The sequence below is a fragment of the Psammomys obesus genome, unplaced genomic scaffold, assembly GCF_907164565.1.
Source record: "Psammomys obesus unplaced genomic scaffold, mPsaObe1.curated_primary_1811, whole genome shotgun sequence".
Taxonomy (NCBI): Eukaryota; Metazoa; Chordata; class Mammalia; order Rodentia; family Muridae; genus Psammomys; species Psammomys obesus.
Genome location: NW_026587032.1, coordinates 256,314 through 274,884, shown reverse-complemented (window position 1 = coordinate 274,884; position 18,571 = coordinate 256,314). Strand labels below are relative to the sequence as shown.

General features: G+C 51.0%; 1 protein-coding gene across 1 annotated transcript in view; it reads right to left on the bottom strand.

Annotated features, from left to right (window-relative positions):
- Col23a1 (collagen type XXIII alpha 1 chain) overlaps window positions 1-18,571 on the bottom strand; it is a 268,000-nt gene that overhangs the window by 41,528 nt on the left and 207,901 nt on the right. Inside the window, exons 3-5 of the mRNA XM_055602833.1 lie at window positions 16,764-16,808; window positions 8,837-8,844; window positions 7,220-7,246 (exon numbers count right to left, since the gene is read on the bottom strand). Coding sequence (XP_055458808.1) covers window positions 7,220-7,246; window positions 8,837-8,844; window positions 16,764-16,808 — 80 coding nt within the window. The remainder of the gene's footprint in view (window positions 1-7,219; window positions 7,247-8,836; window positions 8,845-16,763; window positions 16,809-18,571) is intronic.

Sequence of the window (18,571 nt, the reverse complement as noted above, 5' to 3'; positions counted from 1 at the left end):
CACACACACACACACACACACACACACACACACACACACACACACACCCTAGGAGTTTAAGGTCATCCTGGCTATGCACAAAATTCTAGGCCAACCTGGGCTACATAGAGTATTTGCACGCACATGATAAAATAACTGAGATGGGGTGCCATTCTAACTGCAAAATTCATACACTGCTTATATATGCTTTACACAGTGAGCCCAAAGGTAATCTTATTTTATATTCATAATTTAGTTTTTGCTGTTTTGAGACTCATAGCCCAAGCTGGCTTGATTCTCTATGTAGCCCAGACTGCCCTCAAATTTGTGATTTTTCCTGCTCCAGCCTCCCAACCATTTTAGAGGTGTGTGCCCCCGTGCTAAGCTCTTGAAGGTGATTGGATGTAATATGTTCAGTGTATTTTCTCTCTCTTTCTGTGTATGTGTGTATGCGTGTGTACATATATGTATACTTGGAGTCCTGAGGTAGGAGTTGACATTGGGAGCCCATCATTCTAGATCACTCTTTGGCTCTGTTAACCAAGGAGATCTCTTAAGGTTGCCCAGAGCTCACCAGTGTGGCTGGTCTGGTTAGCCAGCCTATCCTGGCCATCCTGTCTCTACCTTCTGCAGTTAGGATTACAGCTGGCCTACCACGCTCAGTTGGCATTTCTGTGGGTTCTGGGGATCTGAGCTCTGGTTCTCGGGCTCTTGAGAGGAACACTTTGACCACTGAGCTATCCCCTCAGCCCCTACACCCGTGGGGTGACTGTCAGAGGTCGGGTGTGGGATTCTCCACTTGTGGCGTCCTCGAGATGTTACAAGCTCTGACTGGACTGGGGACATTTCAGAGTTTCTGGTCAGAGATGTTCAGCCCACTCGGACCTGTTCAGAATTGTGCAGGGACTTTCAGGGCTCCAGTCTCACGAGCAAGGTGAGCACAGGAGCTGGCATCACTCAGCGTCACTCTCTCCTTCCCCAGTCCACTGCTCACACTCGCTAACTCTGGCCACACGGGCCACACCAGTGAGGCCTGCCGCCTCAGGCCTGTCTCCTGTGGGCACAGTGCCCATGCTGGCTCGGCACGGGATGCCGCCCCCTCAAAGAGTAGGCGTGGAGGATGGAGGCCTTGGTCTCCAGTGTGTGCCCAGGGAACATGAGCCAAGTAGAAGCCAGGGGATCTGTCTGAGAGAGCGAAGTGTTTGGAGGTGGCGTGCAGACCTGAGATGGTTTCTAAGCAGAGGGAGACAGAACGGAGATGGTGAAGAACAGAGAGGGAGAGCAGGGCTCTGCCGGGACCCATAGATGTGGGAGCCAGGTGCCCTGGGCTTGCCACTGTGAGCTCTGGAAGGGCAGCTAACCAAGGCCCTGGCCCAGTCTTAGACTTTGGCCCTTCTGGGACTGTGAGCTCTTGCTCTTTCATTTGTACACAATTGCGTGCACACGTGGGGAGGCCAGAGGTCACTGTTGTGTCAGGGGCACAGGACTGCTTTAAGGATGTACTGTGACAGTTCGGGAAAGATGGGGCTTGGGAGGATCTCAGAGCCTCGGTAGCTGCCTCTGGGGTCCTCCCTGTTCCCCACTGCGTTAGTGAGTCTCTCCTTCCAGTCTACAGGTTCTGCAGCCCCTGCACACTTCCGTGGCCACGCCCCCTCCTTTTTAAGATTTATTTTTTCCTTGTGGATGCATATGCGTCTTCATAAGTTTGTGTGCACCATGTATGGCTCTTCACATGTGAAAGCGTGCTCTAAACTCCATGACCCTCGTCTGTCTTCCTCGGCTGAGAGTTATTTGCCCCTCAGATCTCTGCATCTTGTCACTGAAGTCTCAGCTCAAACGTCATTCTGTCCCTCTTGATCATTTGATCCAAACCACACAACTATCAGCGCCCCCACCCTGTCCCCTCACCACACCCTCCTATCATCTCTTTCTGGAATGTTCCACTGTACTCAAGGACTGTTCACGGTGCCTTCAGAGGGCATTTAGGAAGCCAGGAGGCCATGAAAGCACAACACAGAGAAATGAAAATGCTAAAGAAAAAAAAAGCAAAGATATGTTTATAGTGACTAGAAGGCACAGGCTTGTGTTTTCTGTGCAAATAGGTGAGAGGGGAGGCAAGATCAAGCTTGGAGTGACAGATAAGTCACCTTAGAAGCTCTATACATCTTGGATGATCTGTCTCCCATCCCCAGCTGTCTATAGACTGACTGGGCTTGCCTTGCCTTTGTGCCCTCCCTGTGTGTAGCACAAGGCATGATAGCATATGAAACGCCCGATCCACTTTAACACAAAAGCTGATTAATTCCCTGGAATCCTGGAATGCCAAGCCTGGGGCTCCTTTGCAGCCTTCTTCGTTGATCCACAAAGCTCAATGCTCAGAACTGCCCTTCCTTTGCCGACCAGCACTTCTTCCTGGCTGCTCCAGTATAGTTTAGAGTATAGGTATAGATATAGAGTTTCAAGCTCTATACCTGCAATTTCAGTTTTCACCACTAGGTGTCAGGCCAACACAAACTTTAACCAACAGGTCAGGTCTCCTAAGATTTCCTCCAGCACTAGAGAGGCAGAGGCAGGAGGATCCCTGTGAGTTCAAGACCAGCCTGGTCTAGAGAGTGACTTTCAGGACAGCCAGGCTACACAGTAAAATCCTGTCTTGAAAAACAAAACAAAACAAAACAAAACAAAACAAAACAAAACAAAACAAAAAAAAAAGGAAGAAAGAGAAAGGACTACTTCTAATCAAAATACACCCTAAATTAGAACAAGACACATAACGTAGGCATGTATTTAAAAAGTTATCATATTGAAATAAATTAAAAGTATGATGATACCCACAGTTGGCTGGAGTATGGGGAAACATGGGAGCGGTATTCGTGCTCTGTTGGTGGGAATGTAAATGAGTGCGGCCTCCCAGAGGGCAATTTGGCAATGTACATCAAAAGCATTAAACATGTGCAAACCCTTTGGTGCACAATTGGACTTATAGACGTTTATTGTATGGAGATAATCATAGAAATAAGCCTTCACTTACTCCCAGGATGTTGACGGAAGGATGAAAAGTTGTCCGTATAAATAACTACAGCTTAGAGATAGGCTAAACAAGATGACATATGCAGTCAGATCCCGTATGTAGTCACGACGTACCGTAACAGTTTTTAGTGAGTTGGGAGTGTCTCATGATATACCAAGTGAAAGAGAGGAGCTTGTCCCTGTAGCCTTGTTTTTATAATGGAAGTATGGGAATAGAGCCGCATATAAAAATGCGAGAAGAACAAATGAAAATAGTGAGATTTACTGTCTGTGGGTGGTAGGGTGAAGGACGATTGCTTTTCCTTTTTTTTTTTTTTTGGGTGCCTTTCTCTATTTTCCAAATGTTTTACAATGGACATGACATGCATTTATTGCAACCATAAGGTTCTGTTAACAAGCCCTTGGGGGCACAGAAGACAGGCAGCCTCTGTTCTGGAAGGGCGTAGAGACAGTGACCCCGGAGCCCTGTCAGCCCTGACCCCCTTGAGTCCATAACCTGCCTCACAGATGTGGGTGGCCCCTGCTGCCCCCTGTCCCTTAGCCACTCCTACTGGCTACACATATGGACCTGGTTTTAGGCTGGGGGGTGGGGATGGGCAGGGATAGACAGAGTGAATGTAGAAAGCATGGGCCGGGGCCCCCCCCACGCCCCCTTCCTCCCCCTTTTTTTGCCTTTTCCCCCCCCCCCCCCCACAGGAACTGCTGAGATTCTAATTCAGTGGGAAAAGGAAAACCCTCCCTGGTCCTGGAGTTTGCCAACACTAAAACCCAGCGGCACAACAGCTGTTCCTAAAACCGATCAGTCGACACTGGGTTCCTATCCAAACGCTTGGGTGCGTGCTGTGCATTTAGAGGGGTTTCCTTGCTTACTTCTCCATTACATTTTTTATTACATCTAAATTATTTATTTATGTATCTAGTTATTTTTGTGCGCATCCATGCGCGTATATGGGTAGGCATGTATGCCACGGTGTGTATGTGCTTGGTATGTATTCCAGCTCTGTGGGGTTGGCTCTTTTATCCCACCTTTTCCGTGGATTCTGAGACCTGGATGCGGGCATTCGGCTTTGCGCAGCAAGCGCCTTTACTCCCTGAGCCATCTCCCTGGCCCTTCTTTTCCATCCTATAAAACATTTATGTATTTAAGTTGTTTTTTTAGATTTGTTTTAGTTTAAGTTTATGACTTTTGTCTGCATGTATGTACGGGTGCCTGATGTGTGTGGAGGTCAGAAGAGGGCACTGAGTCCCCTGCAATGGGAATTACGTGGCTGTGAGCCCCCACGTGTGTGCTGGAAACCCACAAGCGCTCTTAACTGCTGAGCCGCCTCTTCAGATCCTGTTCGTTTATTTTTGAGACAGGGTTTCTCGTGGCCCAGGCTGACCTCAACCTCAGGAATGTAGCTAAATATGACCTTGAACTTCTGATCCTCCTGCTTCCACTTCCCAAGTGTTGGTATTCTAGCACACCAGCACTCCAAGGTTGTGGGGTGTGGGTATTGAACCGAGAGCTCTAGGCCTTCTGTGTGAGCACTCTGCCAACCAAGCGCTATCCTCATCCTAAAAGTTTAATCTCGGTGGGCTTTGAAGGTAGCTCGGTAGGAAAAGTCCTTGCTGGGCAAGCATGAAGACCTGAGTTCGGATCTGTGACACTCAGGTAAAAGCCAGATACAATGCACTTATGACGCCATCACTGTGGGCCTGGAGGATGGAGGGGAAGGGACAAGCAGATTCCTGGAGTTTCCCCAGCCAGATAGTCCAGCCAAAATAGCAACGAGCTCTATGTTCAGTGAGAAACCCTGACTCAGAGAGATAAGTATAGTGATCTATCCTAAACATGTGTATAACGCATAACATTGGCAATTGCGCTGACCCGGTGGGAGCCTGAGTTTGGTAACTCATTGGTAACTGACCGTAGGCCGAGGGCCAGGCTGAAGGGTTTCTGTTTCTAAAGGCCGAGAGACTGGAATTGAACTCAAAGTAGGCCACGCCGACGAGCCTCTCCCTGGCTGGGACAGCTTTCTCTCTGGCAGCAGGGATCCCCCCTCCTCATCTAGGTCTCAGGAAAAGGTCAGCCCATGTGGCAGGGCCAGATCCAGGACCATCACCAAGTGCTAAGGGCATACAGCTGGTAGAGCAGTCTTGCTCTTGGCATTGGTGACAGGAATGGCCTGAGTTCAGCAGCAGGCTAGCTCATGTGGCAAAATATAGAAACAACTGGCAAAAGGTGACCCTGGGCTGTGACGTCAGCTTTCTAGAGGGTTTGGTGGGTCCCTACATCTCTCACTGGACCTAGCTTGTCTCAGTGACCTGAGGAACAGTTTTGAGAACTTGGGGGTGGTTGCTTCAGGCCTGCCTGCTGGGCCTTCACTGACTTCCTTCCTAGAGAATTACTCGATTCAAGACACAGGTACCCTTGAGAGTCCTGCCCCCATTCCAGAATCCACAGATCCCCTCTGTGGGCCAAGCTTGGAGCTAGACATGTGTCACATGCTACATTTCACATTTAGTCCCCGAAGTCTCTTTGAAAGCCCCATCAGATGACATTGGTTTGCTGTGACCTGCATGTCATGGGTGTTCCTTGTATATCTCCGTTTACCAGAACCCCAGATCTCTAAGGAAAGGACTTGTGACAATCTCTACCGGCAGGAAGGAGCCTGAGGTTTAGGGACACTTGGGGGCGGGGTTTCCTACTCCAGGAGGCCCAGCCAGCCAGTGGCAGAGAGGGATTCAAATTTGCAGCTTAACCTAATGCCCAGCCTCCTGCCATCCCCTCCTCTGCCCTAGAGCTGGGAAGAAAGCAGGGGTGAGAGGCTCAGAGAGAGAGAGAGAAGAGGCCTTTGCAGGGCATGGACCTCCTGGCAGCTGTTTAGAGTGAGTCTCCGCACCTTAGACAGAAAAAAAAAATGACTTCCATTACCAGCCAATGGCTCTGCTGGAGCCAGTGGAGAAGGCTCCTGGGTTAGGGTCTGCTCACAGCAAACAGCGGAAACTTCCCGCCCTCCTTTGGGCCTTGCATGTGCAGAGAGGCTCAGTGTTTGAAAGTTCCCTTTATGACTTTTGCAATGCATGTGCTGCGTGTTAAGATGCTCTCACACACAGTTGACCGAGGCAGCCAGCTGCAGTGACATCTCTGCTCTGTGATCCTCACTGGGCGGGGGTGTGTGGGGCGGTTCCTGAAGACCCTTGACATCACACAATGTGTGTGAAGCCTTAGTTATCTCATTCACAGAGCAGGACATTAAGGATCTGAGACGGTGTGTGCCTTCCTCGGGCTCACCAAGCTGTGAAGCCATAGGTTTGGAATCCAGCCCATGTCTCCTGATACTCAGTGCTGCCCTGCTCTCCTCAGCTTCCTGGGAGGAATGCCCCTAAGGACTGGGAACCACATCGCCGTTGCCAGCCAGTCCTGAGTCTGGACAGATCTCTGAACCAGTAGGAATTTCCCTTTTTGCATTCTCCTACCTGAAAGCATGAAATAACCCTTGCATCTGAAAGACACCCCAAGCTCTGTCCTGCAGGCTTCACCAATTTCTGATTCCTATTCCACCCCCACCCTTTTTTTTGATGAGGCAAAAATCTTCCTATGTAGATCAGGCTGGCCTCAAACTCATGGTAGTCCTCCTGCCTCAACCGTGTCTCATGTCACCTGGCTTGGACCCTGCTTGTTCCAGGGCATCAGTACTTCTGGAAGCTACTGTCTTCCTTCATCTTGTCAAGGCCCAGTTGGCAGCAGGGTGACCCAACTCCTTGTCTTTGATATGGTACTCATTTGGCCTGGGAAGGGACATCAACCCCAAATATAAGCTAATTTGTCTTTTGAGGTACTCCTACCATTAAGGTCACGCCGGAACTAACCAGCACCCTGATTCTGAGTGGTAAGATAACAGGGAGTCCCGCCACTAGGAAGAGGCACAGTAGCATCTTCCAGGAGGATGAGTCCTACCCAGGGCCAGCCTCGAGGCTCAGCAGATATGCTAGGCTGGAAGGAAAGCTGTTTTTTTTTTGCCTCTTTGCTTTGCCTGGGAAGGCTGCGAGACTGGGGTCTGCCTAGAGCGTACCCCGATCCTTCCAGGGAAAGAAAGAGCTTAGCTACTGAGGAGCTCAGAAGTAAGATCGAGTGAGGCAGTTCAGTCAAGGTTCAGGAGGAGAATGTCGAATTAAGAGAAGAAGGCAGAGAGAGAACAACAACAACAAAAAATTGTCAAATTACCGGGTAGCCATCTCGTCCTGATTGCCCCTGTGGTGATTAATAAGCCATTAATAATCAGAGTTTTGGCAGAAAACCATACCGCAATGCTTATGAGTCTGTCTGGCCACACCCACCCACCCCTGCTCTTCTATGCCTGGTTTGTAGGGTCCTAACACTGCTGGCTATAGTGTGCTGGTTTGGGGGGTGGTGTGTGCCAGGGCTCTGGTGGGTCGGATAGACAGCCACCTTCTCCCGTCAGAGACCATGGGGGAGTGACTATGGGCCTTCATCAGGGCCGTCAAGGCGCCGCACCCACATGTGTCACCCCGATGTCAGTCCTGGCATAAGACAGAGAACAGGTGGTCATATAGGGATGGAAGTGTCACAACCACTAGGACCGAAGCAGGGGCTGAAAACGCCCTTTACACGGGAGCTGCAGGGGGCGCTCCATTCATCCTTGCTTCTGCCGGGGCAGACTGAACTGAGAAAGTTCTGGAAGCTAGAATATGGGGGGGCAGGCACAGCTACTGGCTGTTTCTCTGCACCCCGGCTCATGTCAGGCCTGATCAAGGCCGCTGACACCTGACAGTGTCCCACACATGGGCTTTCTCTTGCAGTAGAGATCGTTTAACCCGTTTACTATTTTAACAATGGAGCCAGAACAAAAACCACACGACTTAGGCTGTGCGTTTTGCATTTCTACAAGTTTGCACAAGCTGCCTCCAAGGGGCCTCAGGGAACACTCTACCAGGAAGTTCACTTGTGGCCAAAAGCCTCCACATTTTTGTTGGCCTGCCCCTCTCTTTGGCTCAGACTGATGCTACAGGCAGAGAAGCCCAGATTCTGAAGGGTGCTAATGGGGAGGCGTGGGGGGAGAGGAGGAGAGGTTGGGGTGAATTGTGGGAAGTAGAAGTCAGAAGCAAAACGGCTCATCTGAAAAGCATTCCTTTGGAAGGTTAATTTTGGCCTCAGTAGACTGTCCATGTGCCACCTGAATGGACGCACGGGGATTTATCTGGCCCTGAAAATCCGCCAAGAGGATTTTCAGACACATCCATAACCCAGAGAAAGCAGGATTCCCTGGCCCACTGAGGCGCTGCCGTCAAAGTGGCCCCTGTGTGGCCAAGGCGGGAGCCTCTCTGAGCTTCCCCTCACGCCCTCTTAAATGCAGTGACATTTTTAACTTCTGGTGCCGCCTCAACACCTCCGCCAGCCGGCCAGGCTCACAGAGTCCCAGCTGGGAGCAAGACATGCTGGCTGGGAAGAAAAATGAACTTCGGGATCCAGTGTTCAAGCCCAACTGTTCGATGCCTTTTGCCAAAGCATGTGAGATTAAAAAAAAAAAAAAAAAAAAAAAGTAAAACCATCAGCGGCCTTCCCTTCCCAAACACTGGGATGATGGGTGCATATTGACACACAGGGTTTTTATGTGGTCCTGGGGGTCAAACCCAGGGCTAGTACACCCCAGGAAAGGCACTCTACCAGCTAAGCCACATCCCTGACCTTTTTCTTTGCTCTTAAAGCACACATGTCTCTAACCAAAAGCTGATTTCATGCGAGAAAGCTGATTTCATAGAGAACCAAACAAATGTCTTATCTTTCGGGAGCACAGCACAGCACAGAGTCCGAGACACTTACAGGAGGGCCTGCAAAACACAAGCAGAAAAGGCACCGTCAACACCGAGGGTCCCTCCCTGTCCTCAGCACAGCCCTGGCCACCCCCACCTCATCACCCCAGGCTTCAGCGTGGTTGCAGTGTTGCCCACAGTGGTCCTGTAGGCAAGGGTCAGCCACAGAACCAAGATGAGATCCTTTTGTCCTTGGAGGGACCTGGGTTGTCACGTGGGAGGCAATGCTTGTTCCCAGATGCCTGGGCTTTAGGTGTTCATTTTGTGAGGCTGGTTGTGTTACGTTCTGGAAAGCCAACTGTGATTTAGATCTTGCTTTTCCAGTGAGCGGGATTTCGGGAGGAGAGTGATGAAGAGGAGAGACCATTTTGGGTATAAGGAAGGACCGGGGTGAAGGCTTTCCATACCTATGGTTGGACAGAGGAGGGTGTCACCACTGCCCAGCGCTGGGGGTGGTGTTCACAAGGGGACTGAAGGAACAGTACAGGGTGGTGGTTCTCAACCTTCCTCATGCTGCCACCCTTTCATACAGTCCCTCATGTGGGGGTGACCCCCAACCGTAAGATTATTTAGGTGCTAATTGGGGCAGGGGCTCCGGTAAGGCTTGCCTACAGAAGATAATGTATGGTGACACTGGCTTGTGAACACATATGCACATACACACATCTGCACACCTACACTCATGCACACACACACACACACACACACAACTTGAAAAAAAATTGTGCCTTCATTGAACATGCCGTTGTCATTATTTTCTAAGTATGACAACAATTTGCATATCATTTACATTGCATTAGGCACTTAGGGATGATTTAATAAATCTGTGAGGAGGATGTGTGTGTAGGTTATAGGCAAGTACGGTCATTTTACACAAGGGACTTGGGCCCTGGTGGCTCCCCACGGATGCCGAAGGGTGGCTAGAGTCAGTTAAGGGGCAGGGCGTCCTGGAAGATGAGCTGTCAGCGTCCCAAGGCAACGTGCCTCTCCCACAAGTGCATGCTTCCACCAAACAGGTAACTCCTCCGCGCCCATTGCACCTCGGAGCCCACCCTGCGGGGTGAGGATGTGCACACAGGCAGCTCTTGGCAGTCACTGGAAGAAGGAGTATGTCTGCATGGCCAACAGTGATCTGGGAGCCTTGTGGGCGAGGAAGGGGCCCAGTGGTGAGGACAAGTGTGAAGAGCCCTGCCTAGCAGAGTGTAATTAGGAACCAAAACCAGAACAAAAACCAAAACAGGACTCCGGATAGGCACAGGAAGCTCCAAGGATGGAGTGTGTGTGTGTGTGTGTGTGTGTGTGTGTGTGTGCTGGGCTGGCCTGCTCAGGAAGGGGGCTCAGCTGGGCCTGGATGGGCGGGGGTGAGGGAGAGAAAGTGAATTATCAGCAAAGCAGGGGCAGGATGGAGAGAAGCAGAGATGGAACGAGTCTCCGGCTTTTCCAAGGTGGAAGTAGAGCAGGGGACGCAAGGTCTGTCTCCACATTACAGAGAGTGGAGGGCTGGATGCTATGGGCAGTGTGTGTGGGTGGCTGAAGGATTCAAGAGAGATGAAGGCTGCTAAGAGGGGCCAGGGCAGGCGCTGGGGTGCACTATCCCTGGCCGGCCCCAGCGGCAGCAGTAGGAAGAGGTGAGGATCCGGAGATGCTTGGCAAGGAGACTTTCTGACTGAAGGGATGGTGGGAGAGGATATTCATAAAGGCAGGAGAGATGGTCAGGATTTTCACCTGGGAAGAGGATGTATTAATACTCCTGCCATTGGGAATACAGAGGCCGTGTCTTCCCTGAGTCTCGACTGGGGCCAAGCAGGGTGTGGACAGCATAGACTCTGAACTTACAGTTATGGCCCTTGCTTCTTGTCTCCCAGGGGAAGAGACAGGAATTACTGTCTAATCACTAATCACCTTCATTACCTTCTTGAGACCAGATGAACATGGCTGCCTCCACCTGTCCGTGTGCTTTTCTCCAGGGGTGGAGGGTCTATCCTCCTGTCTATACCCCTCGAGTTACCGGAGGAACTGACCTACTCCAACTAAGGTCAGCTTCCCCACTCCGGAGTGACTGATGTCCGACAGCTACCCTGATGCCTAGCTCAGGCTCTGGCAGTCACACACACTTAAACAGGCACTAAAGAGACAAGGGCAAGCAGGGCAGGAGCCGCCTGTCGGCCAGCACCTCTGCTAAACCCTTTGCACGTGACTTTGTGACACAGTTTACTGGGCTGGCACGGCTGCTGGACAGGCAGATGCTATAATCTGTAGCAAGTGGGTAACTAAAGAGAGATGCTTCGGGGGGAGGGGGCGTCGCTTAGGCTCTCCAGGGGTCCCTGCTTAGGAAGTGAGGCTGCTTCAGGTGTCCCCCCCCCCGCTCCGACTGACCACATGGCGCCCCCCCCTTGAGCCTGACTCCACCATGTGCTTTGCTCTCTGACCCTTGGGCACACAGCTTTCAAACACATGTTCTAAGCCCCAGAATGTGGGAGCAATTAAATGAGAGCCAGATGACTTAGCCTGAGGAAGTAGAGGCTTTGGTAATTCTCAGGACTGTCTACAGAATGGCTGTGCCTTGCCAGGGCTTCCCAATCTGGGAGCCATGCTCATCCACACCTTGGGGGGTGGGAGAGACGGGCTGCCTGGGTGGGTGAGCTGCCAGCTCTGTGCTGACAGGTGGGTGGTGGGTCTGGGGACCCGTCCATCTGGAGCTCTTGGCTCCTTCAAGGTTGGGCATTTCCTCAGTGTGCCCCAAAGGTACGTTTGATCTTCCTGCTGAGTATTTCTGCTAGCCTGGTGGGGCATGGCCCACACAGTGGAGGTGTTGGCTTGTTCTGTGGCCTGAGGATGCTAGAGTCACTGTCCCTGTTCCCAGCCCCACAACTGTTACTGATGTCCGAGACTCTGCTTCTTATCTGCCTGCGATCTGCTCTCCCTAGTTTGAACAGGCTCACTTACCCACTTAGCTAGCTCAAGTATAATGCCACCACCAGGATCTACCCTCAGAACCCAACCCCTTCCCCGCATGAGCTTAAGAACCTTCTGCTGTGGTTCTCAGGACTCTCTAGGGAATAGCGTGTCCCCAAGGGCTTTTAAACTGAGCTTGTGTATAGATGGAGCAAGGCTGAGGTAAAACCAGAGGCAGTGTGAGCTGATGAGGGGGAGGTGGGATAGGAGTTTGTGTCTGGGAATGTGGCAAGTGTCCATGTTTGTCTTTCTGGATGGTGGGGAGGACTGAAGAAAATGCTCTCTCTTTCTCTCCGTGTGTGTGTATGTGTGTGTGCGCACATCCACATGAAGCAACCAGAATGGCCCTAGCACAGGCAAGACACAAGCAGAGGTTGGAATTATAGCACATTCTCTTTCACGTGCACGCAAATGTGTGTGTGACACACACACATACACACACAAGCACACAGATGCACATAGGCCCCAGGGAAAAGAAGAACAGCTGTCAGTTTTCCACTGTGCTATTATTTCACGTTGAAGAACCAACGGCCCTGAGCATGACTGAACCACAGAGCGAAGACACTCATATTTAAATGGTGCTGCAGAGAGGCCTCCAGCCTTTTGGCTAGGGTGGAAACGCCAGGTAGAAAATGTCCTCTCTGGAATTTAGTGTCACACGGGCTCGCCTGGGGACAGAGGATGGCCCAGGCAAGGACACCAGACATTGCTCTGCTCCCTTCCCAGTGGCAAACTAGCTAGGAGTAGGTGAGACCTCCATTCTGCTTGGGCCGGATGGATCTAGAAACATGAGAGGGCCGTGAGGATGCTGTCCAGGGCAAGCCTTCCATGGGGAGAGACTAAGGAACTGGTCCCATGGATGGCAGGGCGTGTCTGTGGTAGGATAACAGATCCTGTCCCAGCACTCCAAAAGAGAGCCTTTCTCCCAGACGCACAGGAAAAGGCCTGCCTTATGTAACAGAGGGTGACAATGCCAGGGTATGTGAAACTATCTAGAAATAAACACCAGGCCCATCCGAAGTCAACCAGAGGGGGCCATCTGCTTTGTGTGGTTCTCTCTGGCTCTGACAGGGAGAAACAGAACAGCTCACAGAAGGGATGCAGGGAGGGAGTGTGCCTTGGCTAGTGGGTGACCTTAGACAAGACAGTGTTTCCCTTGCATCCTTGCTTTCTGTTCTGCAGAGTGGGGGAAGAGCATATTCTCATCCTGCAGTACGCTGGGGATCACGTGGAATGAAGGGCTCTGAAGGACGCAGTACAGAGCTGCAGGTGTGCGAGGTCAGTGGTCAACCTTGGGGGTCATTCTTTACATATTTTTTTTATTTATTTGTTTGTTTATCTTTGACAGGGTCTCTCCTTAGCTCGGGGCTCGCTGGTTCAGTTCCACTTGTTTTCCGCGAACTGGCAGCATTCAGTCCCCTCTCATGAATGAATACTGTTCCACGCGGTATCTTGACTAGATTCTACTTTCCCCATTTGTGCACAGACTCTAGGGTGCCTTGTCACAGCCGCTGTGAAAAGCGCTGTGACGAACAGTGAGTGCAGTTGTCCCTCCCCCACGGGGACCTCATTTCTTCTGCGCCTAACCTCGGGTGGTACAGGTTGGGTTCCCTAACTCTTTGAGGAGACCCCATGTTGTACTTTCACTGACAGTGGGCAGAGATTCCCTCACCAGCATGTGCTATCTTCAGTCCTTCTGATAACAGCTGGATGAGGTGATTCATCTAATGGTTCTGATTTGCATTCACCCGAGGCCTAGTGATGCAGACACTTCCCCCTGCTGGACCGTTTTTGCTTTTGTTGAGTTTTTCTCTCCCTCCCCTTCCTCTTCTTTTGAGACAGTCTGGCCTGGCCCAAGTTGGCCTGGAGCGAACCGTGCTCCTTCAGTCTCCCCAGTGGTGGGAGGAGGTACCCGCCCCACCCAACTGCCGCTGGCCATTAGTATGCCTTCTTTTAAGAAAGGTCTCTTTTAGATCTGTGTCTGGTTTTCGTGTGTATGCGTTCATATGTGTGTGTGTGCACACGTGTGTGTGTATGTGGCTGCAGAAGTCAGGTTCAAGTGTCAGTATCCAGAGTGTTTTAGAAACAGGGTTTCTTCGGTGGTTTGGGTGTGTGTCATGCCACTGATGCTTCAGAGCCTCAGGGATCTATGTGCTTGTCTCTGTCTCTCCAGCACCGGGGTTAGGGTTGCAGGCCACCATGGCATTTTATGAGGGTGCTGAGGATCGAGCTTGGTTCCTCAGGCTTAGGCCGCGAGCGTTTTCTTGACCAAGCCATCTCTCCAACCCCTCTAATAGGTTTTTTTTGAGGGAACTGAGGCACATTATATTTTTGTTCTTAAAAAGGTGATAGTGTTTCTCATCTCCTTCCGTAAAGGATGTCAATGAGTGCACAGTGAAAGGCAAGGAAACCTGTCACAGAGGAAGAAAACAAGAACTGAAAGATGAGGCGAGCACCAGGCAGGACACAGAGTGCCACCACACAGAGGGAGAACGAATGGAGCTAGTCCCAGAGTTCAGCATAAACCCCTTTCTGCTTCAAAGAGTCTGGGCAAGCAGGGAAAAATAAGAAACGTGCTTGCGCCCAGTGAACTCTGGGAACTTAGGGGCAGGGCTTCTGCAAAAGCATAGAAGCCTAAGCCCAGCCCCCTGGGAGAAGATGGAACATTCATTGAACCTTTGCTAGCTTTCCTTGGGCATGGCCAGCCTTCGGTCTTCTTGGTGGTGGGTCCCTCTGGTCCTGTGGTTTCTCACAACTGTGCCTTGTCTGTGGTGTTGTGTAAGTGATGTTCGTGTCTTCCCTGGCCAAGTATTAACAGGCTGGAAGCTGGAGGCGGGTGTGGCCTCGGCCACGGGGTTACAGACTGCTTCCTAGAGGAGTTACCTGAGTTTTATTCTTGGGGATAGAGAAAGCTGAGCGCCCAGTGAGAGCTCAGGTAGAGAAAAACACATCTGGAGCAGGGGAGGACTTGAGGATTGAAGACAGAGAGGTGACAAGGCTCTGGACAGCCATGGTGAGGCTGCATGTGGGAGTCAGGGTAGGTGGGGAGAGCTGTAGGAGGTTGTGGTCATGGGGACAGAGGAGGCGAGAGAGATCAGAGATAAGTGGAAGAGATGGAGAGGGGCTTGGCGTGGGGAAGGGCAGGATCGGGAGCAGAGCGGCTGGATGTTGCCTCCGAGCCGTGAGAGGGGAGGAGCCAGGATGCTGTGTTCAATCACTGCAGCATGAGGCAGGGAGGGAGACACATCAGTGTCGGGGCAGCCAGGGCCGCAGCGTGGGATGCTACAGGGAGAGAGAGAGAGGAAGTGAGGGCCAAGGGCAGACTCATTGACGAGGCAAGTGGGACTCAAGCTGACAGGTCGAGGTCAGCGATGTGCAAGTGGGGCAGGCAGGGTTGGGGGGAGACAGAAATACTCAGGCTTGGGGAGGGGCCAGCAGTGAGGTGCCAGAAAGATGAAGACAGTGAGCAGTGAGCCATTCTATACTCTCTCGAGATTTATGCATGCTCACGGGATCTTCGGCTCTGTGGACATTTAACCATGAAGCATTTTCTTAAAGCAGCACCAGCCATCTAGGGAGAATGAACTCCAGTTGCCTACCCGGAGTCAATCTATCACACTGAAAAATAGAATTCTGCAGTCCTTAGGCAGCAAATGTGTCAGCTGGCTCACCCACAGCTCTGAATGTTTCTCTTATGTATGTGTATATAGTCGCCGGAAGCGCATTCAGTTGATTTGAGATTATTAACATCCACCCATAGCTCGTGTCGTGTATGCTCAAGCCAGTACAAATGAATACCAGAATACCAAAAGGGATGTGGAAACACCAGTGTTTAGACGGACTTAGAAAATTGTGTGTGTGTGTGTGTGTGTGTGTGTGTGAAGGTATGTATGTACATGTGCATGCAGTACCCACAGATGCCAGAAGAGGGCATTATACCCCCTGAAGCTGGAGACATGTGGTTGTGAGTCACCCAGTATAGGTTTTGGGAACCAAATTCAGGTCCTTTGTAAGAGCAGCAAGCGCTTAACCATTAAAGCCATCTCTCTAGATCCTGATTTTTTTTTTTTCTTGATAGCTGAATAAAAAAGGAAGGAGGGAGCCGGGTGTGGTGGTGCACGCCTGTAATCCCAGCACTCAGGAGGCAGAGGCAGGTGGATCTCTGTGAAATTGAGGCCAGCCTGGTCTACAAAGTGAGTCCAGGATAGCCAAGGCTACACAGAGAAACTCTGTCTCAAAAAACAAACAAACAAACAAACAAAAAGTAGGAAAGGAGGAAGGGAAGGGGAAGTGAGAAAAAAGGGAGGGAGGAAGGAAAGAAGGGAAGGAGAGAAGTGAAAAAGGAGAGAAAGAAGGAAGATGAAGACAGCGACATGAATTACCGTAGCCATGTTGCCATTAGCAACTTGGGCCAAGATGATGTCACAGACATGGGAAAGCAAGGCAGAGGGGTAGATGCCTCTTAGGGATCAGAGGTCAAACTATGAGGGACTCTGCAGAGTAAGTTCATTTTGGCTGCAAATGAAGGTGATGGCGGGAGTGGGGTGGGGGGGAGGTGGCTGTGGGTTTTCGTGGGGAAGGGTGGTGAAAGCCTTGGCCTGGTGGGTCTGCCGAAGGTCGGAGAGGAAGGGTCTGGGAAGGAGTTGAAATCTGCAGGGGAACTGTGTCCTGTGGAAGGTCCTATGGCAGGGTCCCTGCTTTCACAGGGGGAGCTGTTTCAGACTGGGTGATAGAGAATTTCATTTGCAAGGCTGACAGATTCAGGGGGGATGCTGAGTGTCTAGTCTGGGAATTGTGGATGCCAGGAAGCCAGGAAAAGGTGATGTGAGGCATGGTGGCCCAGAGATAGTGGCTGGCATTCAAGAAGAAAGATATGGTCCAGGACCAGGAAGTAGGTGGCTGGCACCTCCATCTGGGTCCAGGGTCCACGTTGCGTTCCTCAGCCCTTGCTTAGTCGGGAACTAAGAAAAGCCAGGACTTACCAGGGTCGCCTCTTCGTCCGGGCTTGCCACGCCGTCCGGGGGGACCTAGACAGGAAAACAAGGAGGGATTCATTGAGAAGGAAAGCTGTCGTATTTGCACATGCCTCTGGCTGCCACCAGCAGCAGAGCTGAATGATCCTTCTCCTCCATAGCTACAGAGCACCCTGGCGGCAGCCTGCCTGAGGCTGGTGAGGGAGATGGTAGAGAGATCTCTCTCCCCTTCGTCACTTCCTGCCTTTGCTCTTCCAAGCCCCCCCCCCCCCCTTCACCCATTCTGCCTTTCATTTATTCATTCCTAGGTCCCCTTCAAGCTAAGAGTTACTCCTGGGACACCCGGCCTGGGAGAATCGTGCAGACGACAGACTTCAGACTCAGGAGAAACACAAGGCTGAGGGTGAGAGTTTTCTCACAAAAGCACCCAAAATGCTTTGCAGTGTTCTGAAATGACCTGCATGGTAAAAACCAATACCGACACAGGTCAGGGCGTTACAGACTAAACGTGGCAATCCCATGCTCTCCCTTTAACTTCTTTCCACAGTTCACTTGACCCCCGCCCTTCCACACCTGGGAGCTGCCCACACATGTAACATGACACAGACATGTTACTCTATGTTCTTTGCTGATCCAGGCCTCCTTCCACAGTTTATATTGTCCTCCACCCTTGTCAGTCCCCGGACCCGAGGACTGCATTTCAGAAGAGGAGATGGCACCAAGTCACAGGCCAGCCTTGAGCCGGAGTCTGAGGTCCTCACATTCAGCTGCACAGGGACAGTGGTGTCTGAGGCGCTTTCAGAATCCCCTGCAAGCGTCACCTGTGCTCCTCTGCCCCGGGCTCTGCCTTCTTCTCCTCCTAAGTGTGGTTGTTCCTCACAGACTTGAAGCTATATGTATTTGCTGATTAAGTAATTCTTCTTCTTCTTTTTTTTTTTTTTTTTTTTTTTTCTGAGACACAGTTTCTCTGTGTAGCCCTGCTGTCCTAGACTTACTTTGGTGACCAGGCTGGCCGTGAACTCACAGAGATCCACCTGCCTCTGCTGCCTGAGTGCTGGGATTAAATGCATGGGCCACCATACCTGACTCCTGCCCCCCCCCCCCAAAAAAAAAAAAAAAAGCTGAGCTGCGTGCCTTTAATTCCAGCACTCTAGAGCCAGAGGCAGGCGAATCTCTGTAAGTATCAGGGCAGTCTGGTCTACATAATTAAAACTTGTTTTGAAAAAGAAACAGCAGCCAGGTGCAGTGGCACGCACCTGTAGTTCCAACACTTGGGGAGGCAGAGGCAGGTGGATCTCTGTGAGTTTGAGGCCAGCCTGGTTTACGGAGTGAGTCCAGGACACCAGAACTACATAGAGAAACCCTGTCTCCAAAAAATAAAAATAAAAAAATAAACAAACCAAACCAACCAAACAAACCCAACAAAACAACAACAAAAACAAGCATACAACAAACCAAGCTGAAACAAAGCCAAAATTTTTATTAATGTGTGTGTGTGTGTGTGTGTGTGTGTGTGTGTGTGTGTATGCATACATGGGTGCAAGAGCTTATAGAGGCCAGGAGCCTGGAGTTACAGGCAGTTGTAAGCAGCCTGATGCGAGTGCGGGTAACTGAATTCTGATCGTCTACAAGAATTTGAAGGCTTCTTGACTTGCTGAGCCATGGCTCCAGCCCCTGGGTTGAGTTTTGCAAATGGTATTTATCCTACTTAGGGTTACTGTTGCTGTGATGAAACACCACGACCAATAGCAACTCGGGGAGGAAGGGTTTCATTTGGCTTTTGCTTCCACATCATTGTTCATCACTAAAGGTAGTCA